Genomic DNA, 20,000 nt, shown 5'->3' with positions numbered 1-20,000 from the left:
CATTTTCTATACCCACTTTATTCCTAATTAGGGTCACAGGGGTCTGCTGGAGCCTATCCCAGTACACACTGGGTGAAAGGCAGGGGTACACCCTGGACAGGTCCATCACAGGGCCACACACATAGACAGACAACCACACACACACACACACCTATGGGCAATATAGAATTACCATTTAACCTAACGTACATGTTTTTGGACTGTGGGAGGAAACCGGACTACCCGGAGTAAACCCGGAGTAAAAAACAAACTCCACACAGAAAGGTCCCTGCCTGTTCGACCCCGGGATTTGAACCCAGGCCCTTCTTGCAGTGAGGCTCTTTAATGATGTATTAAAATGTTTCAGAGAGAGTGATGTCACCATCAGAGCACTATCTACTACGCCGTTATGCTACCCCCTACGTAGTGCGCATCTGTAGTGAGCAGGAAGCCATGTTGAATTCGACCTAAATTTGTGTAAAAGTGTGGCGCTAGGGCGCAGGGTAATGATCATTTCATCTGCGGCAGTGTGAAACAGGCTAGAGATGGATAATTCCTTAGAAAAAGTCATTTAAACAAGAACACACACACACACACACACAGACCTGTGAGAGCCTCTGCCTCAGCAGGAGCGTTTGTCCTTCCTGCTGATGCGATGGCGTGCCTTGGTGAGAGGGGCAGGTCTCTCTGTGGCGAGTCGGGGCAGAGCGGGCAGCAGCTGGCGGGAGTTTCCGTGCCACGACGCTGTGCTCCTGTCCCCGGTGACGGCGTCACGGCCGTGTCCCGCGCTCAGGCTGGGCAGGGAGGATGTGGCAGAGCTGCGGGCGATGGAGGAGTTCACCGCTATCTGTCTGACACCCAGCAGCTGCTCTCTGGCCAGGGACAGGGCAGCGGTCAGATCGGCTCTCTCCTCACACTCCCGTCTCACCGTCTCCTGCAGCAGACTGTTCTACATGACGAGAGGACAGGAGGAGAGAGAGGAGAGGGAGCAGAGAGACACAGAAGTGTTACTTCAGGAAATCTTCATTTAACATGTTTCAGTGTGCAAATAATACAACCATTTACTGAATATAAGTTCAGGAATGTACAGTGGTGTGAAAAAGTGTTCCTGATTTCTTATTTTTTTGCATGTTTGTCACATTTTAATGTTTCAGATCATCAAACAAATTTAAATATTAGTCAAAGATGACACAAGTAAACACATCATGCAGTTTTTAAATGAAGGTTTTTATTATTAAGCGAGAACAAAATCCAAAACTACATGGCCCTGTGTGAAAAAGTGTTTGCCCCCCCTGTTAAAACATAACTGTGGTTTATCACACCTGAGTTCAATTTCTCTAGCCACACCCAGGCCTGATTACTGCCTCACCTGTTCACAATCATGAACTCACTTAAATAGGACCTGCCTGACAACATGAAGTAGACCGAAAGATCCTCAAAAGCTAGACATCATGCCGAGATCCAAAGAAATTCAAAAACAAACGAGAAAGAAAGTAATTGAGATCTATCAGTCTGGAAAAGGTTATAAAGCCATTTCTAAAGCTTTGGGACTGCAGCGAACCACAGTGAGAGCCATTATCTACAAATGGTGAAAACATGGAACAGTGGAGAACCTTGCAGGAGTGGCCAGCCGACCAAAATTACCCCAAGAGAACGACAACTCATCCAAGAGGTCACAAAAGACCCCATAACAACATCCAAAGAACTGCAGGCCTCACTTGCCTCAGTTAAGGTGAGTGTTCATGACTCCACCAGAAGAAAGAGACTGGGCAAAAATGGTTTGCATGGCAGAGTTCCAAGACGAAAACCGCTGCTGAGCAAAAACAAGAACATAAAGGCTCGTCTCAGTTTTACCAGAAAACATCTTAATGATCCCCAAGACTTTTGGGAAAATACTCTGTGGACCGACGAGACAAAAGTTACACCTGGCGTAAAAGTAACGCCGCATTTCAGAAAAAGAACATCATACCAACAGTAAAATATGGTGCTGGTAGTGTGATGGTCTGGGGCTGTTTTGCTGCTTCAGGACCTGGAAGACTTGCTGTGATAAATGGAACCATGAATTCTGCTGTCTATCAAAAAATCCTGAAGGAGAATGTCCGGCCATCTGTTTGTGACCTCAAGCTGAAGTGAACTTGGGTTCTGCAGCAGGACAATGATCCAAACCACACCAGCAAGTCCACCTCTGAATGGCTGAAGAAAACAAAATGAAGACTTTGGAGTGGCCTAGTCAAAGTCCTGACCTCAATCCAATTGAGATGCTGTGGCATGACCTTAAAAAGGCGGTTCATGCTCGAAAACCCTCCAATGTGGCTGAATTACAACAATTCTGCAAAGATGAGTGGGCCAAAATTCCTCCACAGCGCTGTAACAGACTCATTGCAAGTTATCGAAAACGCTTGATTGCAGTTGTTGCTGCTAAGGGTGGCCCAACCAGTTATTAGGTTTAGGGGGCCAACACTTTTTCACACCACTGTACCTTCATGCTAACTTGACAAAGACTAAAAGACTCTAAAAGACTATAGAGTTTAGCTTAAAACTTTAAACAGGTAAATGTTTAAAAAAAACGTCATGGTTAATATGGAATTAAAATGGGTTGCTATGGTATTCCAGTTGGTTGTTAGGGTGTTGCTAGGTGGTTGCTATAGAATTGAAATTGGTTGCTATGGTATTCCAGTTGGTTGTTAGGGTGTTGCTAGGTGGTTGCTATGGAATTGAAATTGGTTGCTATGGTATTCCAGTAGGTTGTTAGGGTGTTGCTAGGTGGTTGCTATGGAATTGAAATTGGTTGCTATGGTATTCCAGTTGATTGTTAGGGTGTTGCTAGGTGGTTGCTATGGAATTGAAATTGGTTGCTATGGTATTCCAGTTGGCTGTTAGGGTGTTGCTAGGTGGTTTCTATAGAATTGAAATTGGTTGCTATGGAATTAAAGTTGATTGTTAGGGTGTTGCTAGGTGGTTGCTATGGAATTGAAATTGGTTGCTATGGTATTCCAGTTGGTTGTGAGGGTGTTGCTAGGTGGTTGCTATGGAATTAAAATTGGTTGTTAGGATGTTGCTAGGTGGTTGCTATGGAATTGAAGATGGTTGTTAGGGTGTTACTAGGTGGTTGCTCTGGAATTGAAGTTGGTTGCTAGGGTGTTGCTAGGTGATTGCTCTGGAATTAATTGCTAGGGTGTTGCTAATGTGTTGCTATGGTATTCCTGGTATCTGCTAGGGCGTTGCTAGCTGGTTTGTATGTTATTCTAGCTCCCAGGTGATTGTTATGGAATCTTAGACCCTTGCTAGTGTGTTCATTGGTTGCTCTCATGTTCCAGGGAGTGGCTAATGTGTTAGTGGGTGGAACGATGCAGCTTTAATTGCCCCCAGTGTACGTGCAAAAAAGCAACATAAAATCATGTGATGGCAACAACGTCTTCTCTCTGAGTTCCACATCAGACACAGAAACACAAAGGCTGGAGCGCTGCAACATGACCAGTGTCATTCCAGACTTTCCCAAAAACACAAACACACATACTCTTTTATAATAACACTTTAAAAACAAAGTGACCCATGAAAATGATACAGGTTTGCAAATAGAAGAAGACGAAGACAATGAAGAAGAAAAAGAAGAAGAAGAAGAAGAAGAAGAAGAGAAGAAGAGGAAGAAGAAGAAGAAGAACAGAAGTTAACATAATTATGGTTCATAATGGATTCTGATTATATTATATATAATCAGATAATTATATATAAGAAGTTTATTACTGAATAAGGACAGCTGAGTGGTGTATAACACGCTCGTCTCTTATAACTACTTTATAAACACTTAATAAACTAAAAATAGTTCTCTACATCACCATCATTCACAAAATTCATAACAAAAATCGAATCGTTGCCTTAAAGATCTTAGTGCATTATAGTGTGTGTGTGTGTGTGTGTGTGTAAGGGTGGAGGGAGCTGCTAAATCAGTGTTAGCACTCAGCTAGAAAGACTGAGAGCCAGCCAGCTTTCACTCACACTATCTCACACACACACACACACACACAGAATGACTGTAGGCGCCTCGGTGATTCTCACACAGCCGTGCCAGCGGACACATGTGCGTGCCACATTGACTCGGAGACGTAGGAGAGTGGGAAACAGCACCACCCCATGGCCACACTGCAGGAAGGAGCAGAAGGTGAATGCTGGGAAAGTGCTGCAGTGTAGGAGGAATAAAACACCTCAGGACATGCTGCTAAAGGAAAAGGAACCATCTTCAGTGTGCTAACTGAAACCCTGCTTCCTGTCGTTGATTATTATCCTGTAACAGCATGACACACAGTGTTGCATTCCATACACCTTTCTGCTTATGTTTACACACACACACACACACACACACATAACTACTACTGATGCAAGTGCAGAGACTTTTTCTCTCTAAGACCTTTGTGTGTGTGTGTGTGTGTGTATTTGTCTTCCAGGGCTTTCCCAGCACCTCTCTGGGTGTCAGGCATCCCACCCAGTACCGCCTCTTACACAGCACTGATAAATATTTCCAGCTGTGTACAGTTACTCACACACACACACACACACACACAGATGTGAGGAGAGGCTTAGAGCTAGACCGCTTTCTCATTGGAAGGCTGAGATACTCTATACACCTGAAAGAGAAAGAGAGAGAGAGAGAGAGAGAGAGAGAGACAGGCAGAGAGACAGACAGACAGACTCCTCCACACACACAAGCGCACACACATTTTAATTTAAAGGTGTGTTTGGTGTAAATTTGTGACATGTTATTCGCAGTGAAGTCTATTTTCAGATACAGGTTGTAATATAAAACACTGGGAAAAGGTCAAGGGGGCCAATACTTCTGCACAGTGTGATAGGAGTACAAGGAATGTGTAGTGTAGTGCTGCAGAGCTGACTGTAGAGTGAAAGAGTGTGTTACATCACAGTGTTAGGATCAGCTGGGGGTCAGGGGAGACCAGTGTGTGTGTCTGTGTGTGTGTGTGTGTATCTTTGTATGTGTGTATCGGTGTGTGTGTCTTGGTGTTTGTATCTTGTGTGTGTATCTTGTTTGTGTGTGTGTTTGTATCTTGTCTGTGTGTGTGTGTGTGTCTGTATCTTGTGTGTGTGTGTGTCTTGGTGTGTGTATCTTGTGTGTGTGTGTTTGTATCTTGTTGTGTGTGTGTGTGTGTCTGTATCTTGTGTGTGTGTGTGTGTGTTTGTATCTTGTGTGTGTGTGTGTGTCTGTATCTTGTGTGTGTGTGTGTGTGTGTTTGTATCTTGTGTGTGTGTGTGTGTGTCTGTATCTTGTGTGTGTGTGTCTTGGTGTGTGTATCTTGTGTGTGTGTGTGTGTTTGTATCTTGTTGTGTGTGTGTGTGTCTGTGTCTGTATCTTGTTGTGTGTGTGTGTGTGTCTTGGTGTGTGTATCTTGTGTGTGTGTGTGTTTGTATCTTGTGTGTGTGTGTGTGTCTTGGTGTGTGTATCTTGTGTGTGTGTGTTTGTATCTTGTGTGTGTGTGTGTGTCTTGTTGTGTGTGTATCTTGTTGTGTATCTTGTTGTGTCTCTTGGTGTGTGTATCTTGTTGTGTGTGTATCTTGTTGTGTATCTTGTTGTGTGTGTATCTTGTGTATCTTGTTGTGTGTATCTTGTGTGTTTTGGTGTGTGTATCTTGTTGTGTCTCTTGGTGTGTGTATCTTGTGTGTTTTGGTGTGTGTATCTTGTGTGTTTTGGTGTGTGTATCTTGTGTGTTTTGGTGTGTGTATCTTGTGTGTTTCTTGGTGCATGTTTGTATCTTGGTGTGTGTGTCTTGTTGTGTGTCTTGATGTGTGTATCTTGTTGTGTGTTTTGGTGTGTGTATCTTGTGTGTTTTGGTGTGTGTATCTTGTGTGTTTCTTGGTGCATGTTTGTATCTTGGTGTGTGTGTTTTGGTTTGTGTATCTTGTTGTGTGTGTATCTTGTTGTGTCTCTTGGTGTGTGTGTCTTGTTGTGTGTCTTGATGTGTGTATCTTGTTGTGTGTTTTGGTGTGTGTATCTTGTGTGTTTTGGTGTGTGTATCTTGTGTGTTTCTTGGTGCATGTTTGTATCTTGGTGTGTGTGTGTATTGGTTTGTGTCTCTTGTTGCATGTATCTTGTTGTGTGCATTTTATTGTGTGTTGGTGTGTATCTTGTTGTTTGTAATGTGGTGTGTGTGTATGTCTTGTTTTGTGTGTATTTTGTTGTGTATGTCTTGTTTTGTGTCTTGTTGCATGTATCCTGTTGTGCGTGTACCTTGTTGTGTGTGTATCTTGTTGTGTGTGTACCTTGTTGTGTGTGTATCTTGTTGTGTGTGTACCTTGTTGTGTGTGTATCTTGTGTGTATTTTGTTGTGTGTATCCTCTTGTGTGTATCCTGTTGTTGTGTTTATCTTGTTGTGTGTGTATCTTGTGTGTATCCTGTTGTTGTGTGTATCTTGTGTGTATCCTGTTGTTGTGTGTATCTTGTGTGTGTATCTTGTTGTGTGTGTATCTTGTATGTACACTGTTGTTGTGTGTATCTTGAGTGTATCTTGTTGTTGTGTGTATCCTGTTGTTGTGTGTATCTTGAGTGTATCTTGTTGTTGTGTGTATCCTGTTGTTGTGTGTATCCTGTTGTTGTGTGTATCTTGTGTGTATCCTGTTGTTGTGTGTATCTTGAGTGTATCTTGTTTTTGTCTGTATCCTGTTGTTGTGTGTATCCTGTTGTTGTGTGTATCTTGTGTGTATCCTGTTGTTGTGTGTATCTTGTGTGTGTATCTTGTGTGTATCCTGTTGTTGTGTGTATCTTGTGTGTATCCTGTTGTTGTGTGTATCTTGTTGTGTGTATCTTGTGTGTATCCTGTTGTTGTGTGTATCTTGTGTGTATCCTGTTGTTGTGTGTATCTTGTTGTGTGTATCCTGTTGTTGTGTGTATCTTGTGTGTATCCTGTTGTTGTGTGTATCTTGTGTGTATCCTGTTGTTGTGTGTATCTTGTGTGTATCCTGTTGTTGTGTGTATCTTGTTGTGTGTATCCTGTTGTTGTGTGTATCTTGTGTGTATCTTGTTGTTGTGTGTATCTTGTGTGTATCCTGTTGTTGTGTGTATCTTGTTGTGTGTATCCTGTTGTTGTGTGTATCTTGTGTGTATCCTGTTGTTGTGTGTATCTTGTGTGTATCCTGTTGTTGTGTGTATCTTGTTGTTGTGTGTATCTTGTTGTGTGTGTATCTTGTTGTGTGTATCTTGTTGTGTGTGTATCTTGTTGTGTGTGTATCTTGTTGTGTGTATCTTGCATATATCTTGTTCTGTGTGTCTTGTTGCCTTTTCTTGTGTGTGTATCTTGTTATGTGTGTATCTTCTTGTGTGTATCTTGTTGTGTGTATCTTGTTGTGTGTGTATCTTGTTGTGTGTGTATCTTGTTGTGTGTATCTTGTTGTGTGTGTATCTTGTTGTGTGTGTATCTTGTTGTGTGTATCTTGCATATATCTTGTTCTGTGTGTCTTGTTGCCTTTTCTTGTGTATCTTGTTGTGTGTGTATCTTGTTGTGTGTATCTTGTTGTGTGTGTATCTTGTTGTGTGTGTATCTTGTTGTGTGTATCTTGCATATATCTTGTTCTGTGTGTCTTGTTGCCTTTTCTTGTGTGTGTATCTTGTTGTGTGTGTATCTTGTTGTGTGTATCTTGTTGTGTGTATCCTGTTGTTGTGTGTATCTTGTGTGTATCCTGTTGTTGTGTGTATCTTGTGTGTATCCTGTTGTTGTGTGTATCTTGTGTGTATCCTGTTGTTGTGTGTATCTTGTTGTGTGTATCCTGTTGTTGTGTGTATCTTGTGTGTATCCTGTTGTTGTGTGTATCTTGTTGTGTGTGTATCTTGTTGTGTGTGTATCTTGTTGTGTGTATCTTGCATATATCTTGTTCTGTGTGTCTTGTTGCCTTTTCTTGTGTGTGTATCTTGTTGTGTGTGTATCTTGTTGTGTGTATCTTGTTGTGTGTATCTTGTTGTGTGTGTATCTTGTGTGTGTATCTTGTTGTGTGTATCTTGTGTGTGTATCTTGTTGTGTGTGTATCTTGTTGTGTGTATCTTGCATATATCTTGTTCTGTGTGTCTTGTTGCCTTTTCTTGTGTGTGTATCTTGTTGTGTGTGTATCTTGTTGTGTGTATCTTGTTGTGTGTATCTTGTGTGTATCCTGTTGTTGTGTGTATCTTGTTGTGTGTATCTTGCATATATCTTGTTCTGTGTGTCTTGTTGCCTTTTCTTGTGTGTGTATCTTGTTGTGTGTGTATCTTGTTGTGTGTATCTTGTTGTGTGTATCTTGTTGTGTGTGTATCTTGTTGTGTGTATCTTGTTGTGTGTGTATCTTGTTGTGTGTGTATCTTGTTGTGTGTATCTTGTGTGTGTATCTTGTTGTGTGTGTATCTTGTTGTGTGTATCTTGCATATATCTTGTTCTGTGTGTCTTGTTGCCTTTTCTTGTGTGTGTATCTTGTTGTGTGTGTATCTTGTTGTGTGACCTCTGACCTCCTGATGTAGGGTGGAGTTTTCCTCTCTGAGCTGGAGGAGGTCTCTGTGTGCTCTCTGTAGCTCCAGCGCCTCCTGGTGACGCTCCTGTAGTTTTGTTTGGAGATGTTCCACCTCTGCTTGCTGCTCTCGCAGGAGTCGTCCCTCTCGCGCTGAAGCCTCCTCTCGCTCGCACTTCAACTCCTCTTCACGCTCTCGCAGCCGCGCCTCCAGCGCTGACACCTCCTCCTTCAGCTCCCGTGAGGCAGACTGCACCAGAGTGGGCAACTGAGGGGCAACACAGGACCAGAGGGAGACAGGCGAGAGAGACAAGTTGTCATTCTTTAATACCTATCTTTGACAACACACACACGTGTCATGAGTGTGAAGGTCATTTACATCGTTATCATCCTCATTAGTGAGGCCGTGAATGGGGCGGAGTCATCTTGGGCTGGGCCACGCCCACCAGGACAGAAATGTGGTATAAAGGTGAGGAGTGTAACAGAGCCAGTAGGTTTTCCTTTAATTTGTCACCTGTCTGTAATCTGATTGTGTGTGTATGTGTATGTGTGTGTGTGTGTATGTGTGTGTGTATGTGTGTGTGTGTATGTGTATGTGTGTATGTGTGTGTGTGTGTGTTACCTTGTCCTGTAGCTGATGGTACTTTTGAATCAGCTGTTCGTTTTTCTGTCTCTCGATGTCAAGCTCTAGAGCAGCATCTCTCCTCCACTGCACACACACACACACACACACACACACACACACACTAGTTAGCCCTGTAAATATTAAGACTAAAGTCTAGTTGTGTAAATGAATTAAACACTCCCCAGGACTACACTTCCCAAAACACGCAGTCAGGTACACACACACACACCTAATCACACACACACCTGTACTCTAAACACACCCAGGGCTTACACTACACAAATGGTCAGTGTGTCGTTACCTGACCTCAGCGAGCCGCTTGTTCTGTGTGTTATTGTTTTTCTGATTTTTGTTCTTGTTTTTTTTTTTGCTGTGTGATTTTGGTATTGCCCTGATACTGTGGTCCCGATCGCCTGACTTTTGCTGAATTTCCTGTTTACGACTTTGCCTCACGTGTTGGATTCGGTTGCCAGTTCTTCTAATAAACTCTAAAGTGTGTTTGTTTCTGCTTGTGTCCGCCTGCTTCACATGACATCTACACACTTATATTATTTATACATGTATATATATATATATATATATATATATATATATATATATATATATATATATATATATATATATATATATATATATATGTGTGTGTGTGTGTGTGTGTGTGTGTATAATTTACCGTGTATTTATTCTTTACTCTTCCATTGTGTTGTATTTAAATTTTTTTTTTAACTGCGAGCACTTGCATGAAGTGAGCATATCAAAATAACACACACACACACACACACACACTTGGGATGGTGGCACGCAATGTGTTCTTTGTTGCCTGAAACCAAGGCCACCGTGTGTTTATCACCAGACTGTGATTCTGTGTGTGTGTATGTGTGTGTGTGTGTGTATGTGTGTGTGTGTGAGAGAGAGAGAGAGTGTGTGAGAGAATTATTGTACATTTGTGTAATGGGTGGAAAGAGTGTGTAAGTGAATGATAATGACAGTATTATTATACGCATTCCACTATGACCACATATGAAGAGTTATTAACAGATGTGTCTCTCTCTGTCCCCTCTTTTTAGACTGTCCTCTTCTGTCTCTCTCTCTCGTCTCCCTCTCTCCTTTTCTCTCTGTCCTCTTCTGTCTCTCTCTGTCTCTCTCTCTCTCTCCCCTGTCTCCCTCTATCCTGTCTCTCTCTGTCTCCTGTCACTCCTCTTCTGTCTCTCTCTGTCTCCTGTCTCTCTCTGTCTCCTGTCCGTCCTTTTCTGTTTCTCTCTCTCTCTCTCTCTCTGAGTGTTTAAGACGCTGAGCAGATCATGAGCAATGAACGTTGTGTTTTTGAAGATGAAGTATTAAAGTAATATTTGATGTCTTTGATTATTGGGAGAGAATTGTTTACTGCTTCAAACACATGTGTGTTTTTATTAAAGCTCTCCTCTGCATCTAAAATTTATTTAAAAGCACAGAGCTGGGATAATGGCACGCCATGCACTGTGTTTCAGCCTCAACCAAGGCCACCATGTTTTCACAGAGTGTGTGTGTGAGAGAGAGAGAGAGAGAGAGAGAGAGAGAGAGAGGGTTATTGTTGATTTGGTAATAAATGGAAAAAGTGTGAAAATAACTGCATTGATGTGGGTGTGACAGACGGGAACTCTGTGAGCGTGTGTTAGAAACTGACAGACTGTGAATATTTGTGTGTGAGTGTGTGTGTGTGTGTGTAAGGAAATTCATTGTTGTGGAGGAGCTGTGCTTTGGGCTGAAATTCAGAACACATTCCTCTTAAAGCAAAAATATAAATGATAAAAATAAAAGCTATAAAATGAAGGTTTGTGTGTGTGTGTGTGTGTGTGTTGTCTCTGACAACAGTGCAGCTGCAAATTCACAGACCGGTGCTCCACATGAACAGATACAGACCCTTTATGGAAGGAGCCGTCAGTGTCAGATTTTTGTGTCGGAGTCAGAGATAATCGTGGAGAGTCACTGTGTGCTGTTTTCGTGTGTGTGTTGTTTTCGTGTGTGTGTGTGTGTGTCTGTGTGTGTGTGTGTGTGTGTGTACAGCCAGCAGAAATATAAAAACAGGTTCCAGTGGTTGAGTTCTCTCAGTTATCAGGAGAGGATAATGACAGGAGGTGATACTTTACTCAGAGGGAAACACGACTGGAATACTGTACTGTTGGGCCTAAGGGTATTTATTTATTTACTTTAATTAAGTATAAACCCAACCCCTATAACCCTAGACAAATAAACAGGAGCATCAGAAGACAAAGTCGTAGTACTCTGATGTCTGTGGAGTAAAACATCTCCGGGAAATACCTCATATCATCACCTTTGATTAAATATTTGTTTTTTTCCTTTGCCTACGCTCCATAATGAATAAAACAGTCAGCTGGATACATGAGCAGGATCTTAAATGAAGTTCGGACGAATGAGAAACCAGGACACGCCCCAGGACACGCCCCCTCTCAGCAGACAGAATTTAAAAATAAAGCAAAAAAAAATCCCCACACACACATCAGGACACGCCCCCTCTCACCTGGCAGAATTTTAAATAAAGATTAAAACACACACACTCTCACCTGGCAGAATTTTAAATAAAGATTAAAACACACACACACACACGCACACACCCCAGGACACGCCCCCTCTCACCTAGCACAATTTTAAATAAAGCTAAAAAAAAACACATACATCAGGACACGCCCCCTTTCACCTGGCAGAATCTTAATTAAAGCTTAAAAAAACACAACAGGACACGCCCCCTCTCACCTGGCAGAATCTTAATTAAAGCTTTAAAAAAAACACACAATAGGACACGCCCCCGCTCACCTGGCAGAATATTAAATAAAGCTAAAAAATAAATAAATAAATAAATTCAAAAAGCAGGACACGCCCCCTCTCACCTGGCAGAATCTTAATTAAAGCTTAAAAAAAACAAACAGGACATGCCCACTCTCACCTGGCAGAATTTTAAATAAAGCTAAAAAAAAACCCACATTAGGGCACGCCCCCTCTGGGCCAGTAGATCTCGGGATGGCCGGGATCCCAACACAACCTCTGAACTGATTGTGAAGTCTTGCTGTCCCCTGTGTGTGTTATTGTTTATCAGACCCATGCCTTGTTTACTGGAACACTCTTTGTGGTTTTTTTTGGGATGAGGTTTTCTCTCCTCTGTAATAAAACCTCCTCGTGTTCTAGATCCTCGCTGTGTACTTGGGGTCCAATTAGAACAATCTTCCCTAAGATTTACATTGAATTTTCTAAAAGAGATGGAGCGAGTGAGCTGTGTGGGTTATACAGAGCGATGGCGCTATAAATTAAACCTCTTTACGTGAATTTCAGGCCAGTTTGTATAAAAATATGGCAGAAATATGGCTCCTGCGAGAGAAAACTGATGACTGACCCAGTCATCAGGAGATCCAATCTGATGATGCTACAAGGGTGGGCGGGACATACTCTCTCTCCCCTGTCAATCACAGTGACACTAGCCAATCATGGGTGTGATACGCTGTCCTGTGATGGAGCAACCCTTATAGTGCACCTCTTATCTTATTCATATAGCTAACATATACTGTATTGCCAAAGGTTTTGGGACGTCTGCCTTTGAATGTAATATGGAGTTGTCCCCGCCCCTTTGCAGCTATAACAGCTTCAACTCTTCTGGGAAGGCTTTCCACAAGGTTTAGGAGTGTGTTTATGGGAATTTTTGACCATTCCTCTAGAAGCACATTTGTGAGGTCAGGCACTGATGTTGTGATGATGAGAAGGTCTGGCTCACAGTCTCCGCTCTAATTCATCCCAAAGGTGTTCTATGGGGTTGAGGTCAGGACTCTGAAGTCCCTCCACACCAAACTCATTCATCCATGTCTTTATGGACCTTGCTTTGGTCACTGGTCTGCAGTCATGTTGGAACAGGAAGGGGTCATCCCCAAACTGTTCCCATAAAGCATGAAATTGTCCAAAATGTCTTGATATGAAGCTGAAGCATTAAGAGATCCTTTCACTGGAACTAAGGGGCCGAGATCAACCCCTGAACTCAATGATTTGGAGGGGTGTCCCAAAACTTTTGGCAATACATCGTACATCCAAATAATATATCAATACTCATTTATCTTCCTACTACAGAGGCATGTACAAAGCGAATGTCATGGCCTCACCTTTGACCCCTGTTCCTCAGCGAGCTCCAGTCTTCTCCTGAAAGTGTCCTCCATCTCCTGCAGCTCTTCTGTCTGAGCATGCATCAGCGCCTCCCTGAGGACACACACAGCATCACAGCACATGAGCAGCATTCGCTCTGGGTACTTTTACACGCGCACGGGATTGATTTCGATCCAAAACAATTATCGCCGAGGAGCGGCTTTAAAAATGGTTGAAATGTCTCCGGTGTGTGTTTGAATCGGTGCTTTAAAAGGTACGACAACCCGGGCCAACCCTGATTAATATTGCAGGACAGAGGGCTAAGTTTTATTTTCACTGGACCCAAAAAAAGAAGACTCTCTCTCTCTCTCACACACACACACACACACACACATACACACACACACACACACACACACAAGTACAAAGACATCAAAGAGCTCTCTGAAGAGCTGCACAGATACGAGACATTTGCATACGTAAGCACTTTGATGTTACGGACCATAAAAAGAGGCGCCATTATTTGTTTTCGTATCCAAAGCTAACGTTAGTGCTGGCTTGAATACGTGAGCTAATCCCTTAAACGTGTCTGACAAGCGCACATGTGTGTGTGTGTGTGTGTAAAACTTCCAGCTGTGTCATATACATTGAAAATCAATCACAAAAACACACAATAAAGCCATGTAGTGTTTGATGTAGTGTAGAGAATGGCCTGGCATGTGTGTGTGTGTCTGTGTGTGTTGTGTGTGTGCAGAAAAAACGGCCATGCTAAAGCACGTGGCATGCATATAACTCGTCCTCCTCCTTCGCTAATCCGCTCCATTCCCCGGGGTTTCCCCCATACCCACAATGCTGTGCGCCTTTGTTTCCGGCTGTCATCTCCCGGCTTAGGAAGCTCTCACACGCAGGCCGGGCGTGGCAGTTGTGAACAAACAGTGCTTCCAGATGTTTCTGTCTCTTGTTCTCGCTCTCGTTCTTTTAGAGAAGGCGACTGTTGACTCGGTGCCGCGACACCGTCGGCTCTGAAGAAACGACAGGTTTGGAGCATGATCTTTGAGACATTCCACAACTTTCCACCCTCCACAAACACACACACACACAAGATTCCTTCATATACACGCAAGGCGCTAGCATAAATACACACCTGGAATACCATCACCTCGCCTCATTTCTCATTAATTAAGGTTAACGTTCATAATACTCACGCCCCGAATGATCACAGTGTAATAATAAACACTATATAATATAATAATTATAATGACGAATGCGTCAGAGCTGGAATGACAGAGATGGCGATCAGAGAGCAGGAATAAAACACTCAGTGTCGTGATGTTGCAGGAAAATAATCAGCGACAGGATGGAGTGATGAAGTGGAGATGAAGTTAACCACTTCCTTATGGAGAGTGATTTAATCCGCTCACACCGCGGCAATCGACTCATATAAACATCATTATATTTACTGAGCTATACTTTTTATCCGTTTTATAGCTACATTTAAAGCGGTGCCCAGGAGTTCCTGTGTCACGTATGTTACAGCAACAATTAACATTTCTGATATTTGGGAGACGCCCTTATCCAGATAGACTTACATTCATCTCAGTTTTATACAGCTGAGACATTCAGGGTGAAGGGCCTCGCTCAGGGGCCCAGCAGTGGCAGACCTGGGATTCAAACCCACAAACTTCTGATCACCTTAACCACGTGTTCCCTCTCTTTTGTTACCCTCTCTCTTCAAGATGATGAAAAGAAATAAAACACACAGCTAGCCCTGTTTACGGAGAACCCTCACAGCACAAACTGTTCAGGGGGGAACAGTAAGATGGCCGTATTTCCTCTGTGTGCTGATTGTGGGCTTTACAGAATATACAGATGTACTTAAGGAAGAATCTATTTCTCTTCTTTTTTTCTTTCTCGTCTGTGAACAGTCATGTCTGATCAACAGCTTGTTTTTGTATGTGTTGCTACTTCCTTGTCTTTTTAGTTTTCTTATTTGCGTGCGCGTGTGTGTGTGTGTGTGTGTGATGTAAAAATGTCGCTGATGTTCCTGGAATGAAGAGTTTATCCGACTCCACTTCTAGTATCTGACGTACACATTCCAAATTCTTACTTACTCACCCCTATATTTACCCCCCACGGCTCTCTCTCTCTCTCTCTCTCTCTCTCTGTCTCCCACTCTCTCTCTCCCCCTCTCTCTTTCCCCTCACTCTCTCTCCGTCTGTCTTTCTTTCTCTCCCCTCTCTCTCTCTCTCTCTCTCGGCAAAACAACATGCCTAATGATATTTCTGTCAGTTAAATCATCCCGTCGGTCTCTCTGTAATGACGTTAATCTGTGACTCGTTGCTAATTAGTCACAGCAGAAGCCTGGGGCATGGAGAGCATTCCTGTTTAACAAGGCTTTATTGAAGGCCGTATTGGGAACGTCTTTTCTTTCCTTTTCTTTTCGGATCTGCTTGCTTTACAGAACTCGCGGGAGGTTTTCGTTATGTTCGTTACACCAGCGTGGCTGTTTGCATGCGTCCTTTCGTTTTTTTCCAAATGCTGTACTGGCTTTGTATTCTCGATCTGCCCGGGCATCAGGTTTAATATCTCTCTCTCTTTCTCTCTCTCTCACACACACACACACAAATGACAGAACTAATCTGACTTCCAGTAATCCCAGGGGTTTCTTCTAACCCAGTCCGTAATCTAAGTAAGCATTAATCCCACAGCCAGAGGCTTCGTTCTATTTATGGTTTCTCGCTTAAGAACACTGAGTTCTTCTCTCAGTTCTGAAAAACAAGGAATCACCCTGTAGTAATTGCTTTTCCTGAGATGTCTCTCTCTCCATCTCTCTCTCTCTCTCTCTCTCTCTCGCTCTCTCTCTTTTTCAGGAGCATCAACAGCCCCATTGTGAAGCTCCGGAGTGCATGAAAGACGGCGTTTGTTCTGGGCATCCTCCGGTCGCACGCGGCCAATAACAGCCGTGGAGCGCGGGGATCATGCCTGCGTGTCAGCAAAGCCACAAAGCATCCACCGCAGGGTCACACGGAGTCGAATGACACCGGGTCATGATCCCGCGAGCGGATACACGCCGGTGCTCACGCCACGCCGGGGCAGTTTAGGATGAGCGTGGCCTTTCGGTGCTAAAATAAACACACTTTTGACTCTTTAGATTCTAAGCCATCTTCCTTTCCACTAGCTTAGCTCTTCATCATGCGGCAGATAAAAGCTGTGAGGATGAAGCATAGCATGCTAGCGTTACATTTACATTACGTTCACGGCATTTAGCAGATGCTGTACTCAGCAATTAACTGAGGAGTTGATGGTTCAGGGTGTAAGCGGGGCTCGAACCCGCACACCGTGGAGTCAGACACGGGATTCAAATAAAGCACTGCTTTAATAATAAAGCAAACGTAACTAAACACAAGACATGGGGCAAACTAAACATGGTTACAGGAACATGACATGAGCATGGTCACCAGGACATTGAACAAACAACAAACAACAATGACCGACGAAGACAGGTACAGAAGGGTTCCTATATATAGGGCAGAACATTAGGGCTAATGGGGAACAGGTGACATGGCAGAAAATGAGGACAATGGGAAGGGCATGGCACAAAGTACATGGGGAAAACACACAAAAAAAGCAGGCTCTGGTGAGTCACCTGCCAGCACGCCCTCCAGTGGTGTGGCAGGGAACTGTCCCAGTGGTTCCTGACACAGGGCTCAGCAGTGAGATCTTGGGATTTGACCTCACGACCTTCTGCTCAACATTCTTTAAAGTGACTCTGAAATGAAAACTGCTCTCTGAATGTGATGTCATGGACATTACTTTTGACTCAGCTTTTAATGACCCATATTTAGGCAAAACGTCACTCTGGGGAGGCAGATGTATGCCCCGCCCCAGTCTTTCTCTACAGTAGCAGCTACTTAACATGGTTTACTGGTGATGTTTTAGACCGTCAGTCTTCCTGGAAACTACAGAATATTCCAGTCAATGCTTGGTGGAGTTTATTTATCTGGAAAAGGGAGGAATCTGTGAGGCGTTTAACCTCCTTGTGGCTCACCGATACTGGAACGTTGCTTCCTCAGATGGAGTGAGAACATGATTCTGTATTTATGATGTCACTCTAGCTTCTCTAGCTCTGAGACACTATGTCATGGAGTATCTACTCGAGTGACTGAAGAAGAAAAAGTGCTAACAGTCCGTTCATATGCTCCCGATTAGCCCGTGTCACTCTGTCTGGTCACGGTTGACCGTGTGGACGTCAGGATACAAGCTCTCTGTAATAGGATGAACCTTTTCTGTTCTCTAAACCAATTGAAATGAAGGTTAAACTGCCACAAAGCAGCCTAGCACTGTTGGTGTTGGTTCCTCGCTGTGTGCTGCACTGTTTCTCACGGTTTTAGAATGAGAGAGAGAGAGAGAGAGAGAGAGACGGTACACAGTGTTACGCTCAGCATGAAGCTAATCGCTCTAAGTCCATGTAGAGGGATGAGACAGAAAGTTCCAACAATTAGCCAGTGACCACTTTCATTTCCACTGAAGTGTGTGTGTGTGTGTTTTCAGTAAAGCCTTCCACATGACCACAGCACCAAATCAGCTGCTCCAGATAGCCACACAATAAACTGCTGACCTTCTGAGCAAACAAAGCTCAGTTATGTGGATTAACCTCATTTCTACCTCACATCACCATGACCAGGTTCATGTACAACACTGCAGCATACACACGTGTTCCAGCAAGCTGCTGACCATTCTACTCCTATTCCTCTATTTATCCACATTATTATTCATTTATCCTTCCTGAGCACTTCTGACCCTCACAAAGACACATGAGATTTATTCCCTTCTCTTCACTGTTATAATCAGATTATATAGATTATCTCTTCTCTTCTCTTCTCTTCTCTTCTCTTCTCTTCTCTTCTCTTCTCTTCTCTTCTCTATTATAATATCCATTCTTCTCTTCTCTTCTCTATTATATCCATCCTTCTCTTCTCTTTATTATAATATCCATTCTTCTCTTCTCTATTATATCCATCCTTCTCTTCTCTTTATTACAATATCCATTCTTCTCTTCTCTATTATATCCATCCTTCTCTTCTCTTTATTATAATATCCATCCTTCTCTTCTCTTCTCTATTATAATATCCATTCTTCTCTTCTCTATTATATCCATCCTTCTCTTCTCTATTATAATATCCATTCTTCTCTTCTCTTCTCTATTATAATATCCATTCTTCTCTTCTCTTCTCTATTATATCCATCCTTCTCTTCTCGTCTCTATTATAATATCCATTCTTCTCTTCTCTTCTCTATTATATCCATCCTTCTCTTCTCTTCTCTATTATAATATCCATCCTTCTCTTCTCTATTATAATATCCATTCTTCTCTTCTCTTCTCTTCTCTTCTCTTCTCTTCTCTTCTCTTCTCTATTATAATATCCATTCTTCTCTTCTCTTCTCTATTATATCCATCCTTCTCTTCTCGTCTCTATTATAATATCCATTCTTCTCTTCTCTTCTCTATTATATCCATCCTTCTCTTCTCTTCTCTATTATAATATCCATCCTTCTCTTCTCTTCTCTATTATAATATCCATCCTTCTCTTCTCTTCTCTATTATAATATCCATCCTTCTCTTCTCTTCTCTTCTCTTCTCTTCTCTTCTCTTCTCTTCTCTTCTCTTCTCTTCTCTATTATAATATCCATCCTTCTCTTCTCTTCTCTATTATAATATCCATTCTTCTCTTCTCTTCTCTTCTCTTCTCTTCTCTTCTCTTCTCTTCTCTTCTACTTTTAGACATATAGTGTAATGTTGTTTTCATGGGAACATTTAGTGAAACCTTGACTTCTGGCTGTGTGTTAACTAATCAGTTGTGGGAGGGGCTTAAGTGCTCTCAGCTGTCAATCACAGTGACACTAGCCAATTGTCTTACCTAGAAATGCCCCTAATCTTGTCCTGCGTCCTCTCTCTATCGCTTCTGTCTTCAACTCAAAGGAATGTTTCACTATTAGTGTATTTTACAACAAGAACACACACACACACAAAAAGTGCGGGCTTTACCTCAGACGTGAGTCACGGCTCCTGATGTCAGTGGGCGGAGCTCAGTCTGAAATAGATCTTTGTGTTGTGTGTGCTACCTGACAGTGAATGTATAGCTGTAGAGGTCAGGTCGTGGTGTGTGGTTTACCGCTGGGCTATAAGTGAGAAACCAGTAGGGTTTATTTTAAATCCTGTTTTTAAAATACAAAGACGAGCGATGTCTGACGCCATCGAGTGAAGAAATGAGACCAGAGTGGTGTTAGTAGTGTGGGTACAGGAACCACCACGGATTTATTACTCAGATACGGCTCTAACGTGAAATCTCGAGACGTTACACACACACGCTGAAGCTTTTAATGTTATTGTGTTTTTGTGTGTGTGTGTGTGTGTGTGTGTGTTGACCACAGGTGTGTTTACCCCAGGACAGTAAACTAGAGCAGATTACAGGAAAGAGTCAGTGTTAATTATCTGTTATTTAACCTTATAGAACATCTATACACATATATATCCTACATACACTGTATATTGTTCATGTGTCTTATGAAAGAGAGAGAGAGAGAGACAGGAGACAGAGAGACAGGAGAGAGAAGAAGTGTGAGAGAGTGAGAGAGAGACAGACAGACAGACAGACAGGAGACAGAGAGACAGGAGAGAGAAGAAGTGTGAGAGAGCGAGAGAGAGACAGACAGACAGACAGACAGACAGGAGACAGAGAGACAGGAGAGAGAAGAAGTGTGAGAGAGCGAGAGACAGACAGACAGACAGACAGAAGACAGA

The 20,000-nt window shown here is 42.7% G+C and overlaps 1 protein-coding gene across 5 annotated transcripts in view; it reads right to left on the bottom strand.

The window, feature by feature from the left end:
- lekr1 (leucine, glutamate and lysine rich 1) overlaps window positions 1-20,000 on the bottom strand; it is a 96,379-nt gene that overhangs the window by 57 nt on the left and 76,322 nt on the right. For 4 of the 5 annotated variants that reach the window (XM_058387018.1, XM_058387021.1, XM_058387019.1 and 1 more), the window contains 4 exons: window positions 13,219-13,312; window positions 9,077-9,163; window positions 8,456-8,722; window positions 1-928 (listed from right to left, as the gene is read on the bottom strand). The exon at window positions 1-928 is cut by the window's left edge and continues 57 nt beyond it. In XM_058387018.1, coding sequence (XP_058243001.1) covers window positions 602-928; window positions 8,456-8,722; window positions 9,077-9,163; window positions 13,219-13,312 — 775 coding nt within the window. In that variant the 3' untranslated portion in view covers window positions 1-601. The remainder of the gene's footprint in view (window positions 929-8,455; window positions 8,723-9,076; window positions 9,164-13,218; window positions 13,313-20,000) is intronic. The other variant, XM_058387022.1, reaches the window with a different exon arrangement.

The sequence above is a fragment of the Hemibagrus wyckioides genome, linkage group LG04, assembly GCF_019097595.1.
Source record: "Hemibagrus wyckioides isolate EC202008001 linkage group LG04, SWU_Hwy_1.0, whole genome shotgun sequence".
Lineage (NCBI taxonomy): Eukaryota > Metazoa > Chordata > Actinopteri > Siluriformes > Bagridae > Hemibagrus > Hemibagrus wyckioides.
Note: the sequence above shows the minus strand (reverse complement) of the source record. Positions and strands in the feature narration are given on the sequence as shown.